Consider the following 5,371-nt stretch of genomic DNA (forward strand, 5'->3'; position numbering starts at 1 on the left):
TCATTAGCATCATCATTAGCATCATCATCATCATTATTATTATTATTATTATTATTATTATTATTATTATTTTATTTAATAAACATAGATGAATTGGCATCAAAATACACATGAAAATAGGATGTCAAATCAATTATGACTTGAGAGTAACTTGGTATAGGAGGTAATAAATTGGATCCAATTGGATTTTTTCTCTCCAAGTTCGAGTATCAATTTAGAACTTTGCTCTTTTGTAAAATTTCAAGATTCTATTTAACCCTTATTCCAATTATTCGTAGTCAATACACCCATGATAACTTGTGATAAAGTCCATTAATTAGTTCTTATGGGCAGCTCAATTGGTAACACAAGTGAAGTTTTAGAACAATGACTCGGGATTATGTTTCAACAGCGATAGTTCCGCAATAAGCAAAGATCTAACCTCTGTGTTTAGCTAAGTTACCTTAATTTACATCTTTTTAGATACTTGATTGGGCTGAGTTACCATAATTTACATCCTCTTAGATGCTCTGTCAGGGATTAAACCTTTTAGGAACAATTAATTCAAAGTATTCAATAAATGAAATGAAATTTATCTCACAGTAGTTTGTTGACTTAGCTTAAAAAAAGAAAATGGAAATCTCTAGCAATAAAACTTGTATGAAATTCAATGAATAATTCACCAATAAACACAACTCATCTATCTACTCAATTTTTTATAGATCCTTTTTTCAATAAGAAAATACTATACTCTCACAAATTTGTGACCTAGACACTTTACTACTTCTTCCATGAGGGGTACTTACGAAATTAAGGAAGAAACTGAGGGCAAAACTATATGCCCCCAATATATAAACACCAAACTCTTCTCTGATCTTCTTAACACACATCTACAATATTATCAGTTGTGAAAGCAAAAGAAGCTAAGCAAAGAAAAATGTCTCTGGTGACAGATGAGATCAGAGCGAGCGCAACGGAGTTCTACAAAGGAAATGACATCTGCCAAGAGAAATCAAAGTTCTTGCTGAGCGAAGTGGGGATGCCGACGGGGCTTCTCCCCATGGAAGACATGGAAGAATGTGGGTATGTGAAGGACACTGGGTTTGTGTGGCTTAGAGCCAAGAAGAAGACGGAGCACAAGTTTGAGCAGATCGGGAAGCTGGTGCAGTACGCGGCGGAGGTGACGGCGTTCGTGGAGCCCAAGAAGATCAAGAAGTTGACCGGAGTGAAGGCCAAGGAGCTGATGCTGTGGGTTACTATCAGCGAGATTTGCCTGGACGATCCCCCCACCGGAAAGATCCACTTCAAGAACCCCATCGGCATCGCCAAGACGTTCCCCGCCTCGGCCTTCGAGCTGCCGGGGGAGGAGGAGAAGAAGAAAGATGCAGCCAAGGAGGAGGTCAAGGAGAACGCCGCCGTTGCCGCCGCCGTGGAGGTGAAGGAGGTGTAAGTGGCCGGTGAATATACGTACTGGTATTGTTATTGTTCTATTTTATCAAGTCTTTAGAATTAATGTCTGTCATCTTCATTACACAAGCTAAGATCATGTTTTTAGATTTCCCTATTTGGTACTAGCCTCTCATATGATCTTCAATAAAAAGTCCAAAATCTTTGGGCAAAATTATACCTCTAGCTAAGTTATCAGTTGTTATACGCTTATACCATTGAAAAAGGTGAACCATGGTCCTAAATTGTGTATATTTAGTATTAGAATTGTGAACTTCTAAAATATAAATTATGTTTTTAAGGGCATTTTAAATAGCGAAGTTTTTGACGTGTCAAGTAGGAGAGAGAGAAGGGAAAGATAAGAAAGGAAAAGAAAAAAAAAAAAAAACAGAAGTTTGACGCAAGGAAAAGTAAAAACAAAGGCAGTGACACGCCAACTTGGGCGCCATTGTGCGCGAAACACGCAATTGTGTGACTGCACCTCCTCTTCCTCTGTGCCGCGGGGCCCTTGTAGGAGGACTTCATATTTTTTTCCTTCTCCCTTCTCTCCTTCACATTATTAGTTATGCTATTTTAAAAAACTGTGCAAAATATACCAATGGGGATGACCTAAGTTTTGAAAATTTGTGAATACAACACTCATCACAAATTGTGAATTTTTTAAAAATAAATTGTAAATATTTAGTATGTAAATTATGTATTTTTGGACCTAGATACACATAATAATTTGCCCTAAGGTTATATACGTTTGGTTGGACATTTTTATACTTACATTTAGTTTCAATATAATATAATTGTTACGTTAGTTTGCCTAGCTATCACCTTAGTAGCTTTCTTTACCCAGGGCATTATCAAATTCAAATCAATCGTATCAATTTTATTTTTTTTTAATGAAAAATAATATCAATAACTCTAAACTTTTATTTCCTCACTCAATTTTCTGATGTAAATTTTTTTTTTTCTTGAATTCATATAACTTATCATTGCTTGTTATATATCAAAGAATAAGATTGGAAAAATAGCATAATTCTTTTATTATATATGACAAACGCATAAATCGATTCAAATCAATAAATTAAATATTTCTAGACTACGTTTAAAACTTAATTAGATACTAAATTATACCAACTTTAAATCATCTGATAGTAAAGAATTTCTACAATGTTGAGTTGTACTTGAATTGATACAACCATATATGTATGTTTGATTGTGTTGGCACTTGTGCTAATGGTATTCAATTCAGTGCAACCAATCATAATTACATTTTACAGACCACAAAATGTTAGACCTATTTTTTCACCAAAGGGCCATGTTTAATCAATCTACAATAGGTTTATTATATATGGACAATGGTCCACTATACATGTAACATAACATGTTCATATTAAGTACTTGTAGTTAACATATTATGTACTTTGGTTAACAAATTAATTACCTAGTGCGGTTAACATATTACGCACTTGTATTTACCATATTATATATGTATTTTCAATTTATTTACAATCGGTTAACATTTTCCAAAAGTCATTTTATATATTTTCAAACGGATTCTAAATGTATAAAATATGTTAATTGTAGGTACATAATTTGAACCTGAAGATCCACATACAATACAATACAATTTGCTTATCAATCTATTGATCTACAAATTGAAAGAGTCCCAAGCATATTATATATTAAGGCAAATTAAACCTAATAAAAACTCAATTGCAAAATGTAAAAACACTCATTTTCAAGGCTTACAGTTGATGGTGAGCATATTAAATATGATATGACAAGCTTGAATAACATACTTCTGCAAAATACTACCTACTACACCAGTAAACTAAACTCGTGCAGACAAGCTAGAATAACATACATGAACTCTAGCTTGAACTAACTTATGGTAGATTGGTAGATTGATTATCATAAAATTAAACATGGCTAAACCTATTACACTCATATTCAATAACAAACCTAACCTGGGAGATGTAGTTGAGTGAAATGGACTCATCCATCCTTAACCAAAGATTAAGAGTTCGATCCTTGACTTTGGGAATGGAGTAAAAGATGTGCCTACAATCCACAAAAGTAAAATCATAAGACGAGTTAATTCGTAAGGCAATGGATGACTGAGAATATAATTCCAATTAAGTTGTATATGTATTTGTTTTTGGAACAAAATTTGCAATGCATGTGTCCTACATTGTCTTCACTATCAATGAGGTCTTAAATAGTGTGAAAGACATATCTACATTCAATGCAATGTGGTCCGGCCTCAACGTACGTGGTGGCCGGTTAATTAATACAAGGGTTTTTGACTGAAATGGGCATTGGAAAGTGTTTGTGGACAATAATGGAAGGTCAAATTTTTTTGGACAAAAATGGGAAAACCGAGTTTGGGAAACGCGGTTCAGGTCAAACCCGCGTTTCCCAAACTCGGATGGAGGGGTTGCATACGCTACGGACAACCGCATTTGGAAAATGCGGTTGTCGTTTACACATAGTTGCATTTGGAAAATGCGGCTCTCGTATATTACACGATAGCCGCATTTTCCAAATGCGGCTATGGTATTCCTTCATCGCCGGCACGCCACCGGCCGGCGTTCTAGCCGGCGTCATAAACGCGTTTGGGAAATGCGTTTTTCGAAAAAACGCATTTCCCAAACGCGTTTATGTCCATGGCGGGCCGGATATTATTCTAATGGTTTTTTTACGCAAATGCCTTTGTTGGTATCCGGTAGTCTACTCTTACATATCCATACTGTTTTTGAGTAGACTAATGTGTAATTAAGTAAACATTGTGAAATTTTATTTGTGAGGACGAGTCATAAGTAACTACGAATTTGAATGTTGTTAGTTTTAGAATAATGAAAACACAATATACATTTACGAGTTATATTTCTCCATGTACATCGGATTTGAATATGCACCTTTGTGTATGATATTGTGATATTTCAACAGTATTGAGTGTGAGTAAATAATTCACGTAATACAAAATATTAGAAGTAAAAACTTTATAATAATATATTTTTTTAATATTATATTGAACTTTACATGTCCGAAATTTACAAAATACACGATACATCATTTTTTAAGGATAAGTAATGTAAGGGAAAAAATATTTGACATTAATAAATAAGGAATTTATACGGTGAACCTCTAGACTTCGAGTACGAGCTCAAGTATCAGGAAATCCCGATATGGATCAAAAACTCAAGAGTAAAGGGGTAGACCGTTAATATATTTGGACTGATAGTCTGTCCATATTCATAGTCTTTCCATTTGCACTTCCATAGGAAAAACAATGAACATGATGGGTGCAACCCAGCCCATAGGTGCAACCCGAGGGACACATCACCAAGAGTAGTCTGAATCGGCCTCCAACTGTGGTCGTTCCGAGTACGCTACTACTGCAACTGTCTCCATAACAACCTCTGGATGCCGTGCATGAAAATCCAGTATTTCTCACTCTTGGATTGAGAAAAAAATCGCGAGAATTAAGTGAAAGTTAATATCATTGCAAAGCCGAGAACAACATGTGGTGAAAAAAACTTTGAATTTTAGGTAACCTAAAACAACAAATTAAAAACCAAAATTGCAACAAAGGAATCATAGTGAAAATGTAATAATTGTAAGAGATGTGAAGATAGAATGTAGTAGAGAATTGTGTCAAAGGAAGGGATATAATAAGCTCAGTTCGACTTGTGTAGAGAAATGGAGATATTTATAGTCAAAATTATATAGTTCATTAAAAAAAAATATTTATTAATTTTACAAACCACGTGATATCTGACCCAAGTATTTAAAGTATGATACTTTATGTAGAAAAATTATTTTTATGATGTACATAGAAACAACAATATATTTAACTTCATGTATTACTTCAATGGCCATTGTGGCCATCCCGTGCTCTCAGCCTCATGGGTCAGTCAGCCGAGTCATGACTCGGTTGTCTCACCCAGAC

General features: G+C 34.6%; 1 protein-coding gene across 1 annotated transcript; it reads left to right on the forward strand.

Moving 5' to 3' along the window:
• Positions 1-849: 849 nt before the first annotated feature.
• On the forward strand, positions 850-1,620 carry LOC109164648. The gene has a single exon (XM_019313173.1). It carries the CDS (start codon positions 917-919, stop codon positions 1,427-1,429), a length of 513 nt encoding a protein of 170 aa, XP_019168718.1. The 5' UTR covers positions 850-916; the 3' UTR covers positions 1,430-1,620.
• The last annotated feature ends 3,751 nt before the right edge of the window (positions 1,621-5,371 follow it).

Source organism: Ipomoea nil, unplaced genomic scaffold (genome assembly GCF_001879475.1).
Source record: "Ipomoea nil cultivar Tokyo-kokei standard unplaced genomic scaffold, Asagao_1.1 scaffold3069, whole genome shotgun sequence".
In the NCBI taxonomy this organism is placed as follows: Eukaryota; Viridiplantae; Streptophyta; class Magnoliopsida; order Solanales; family Convolvulaceae; genus Ipomoea; species Ipomoea nil.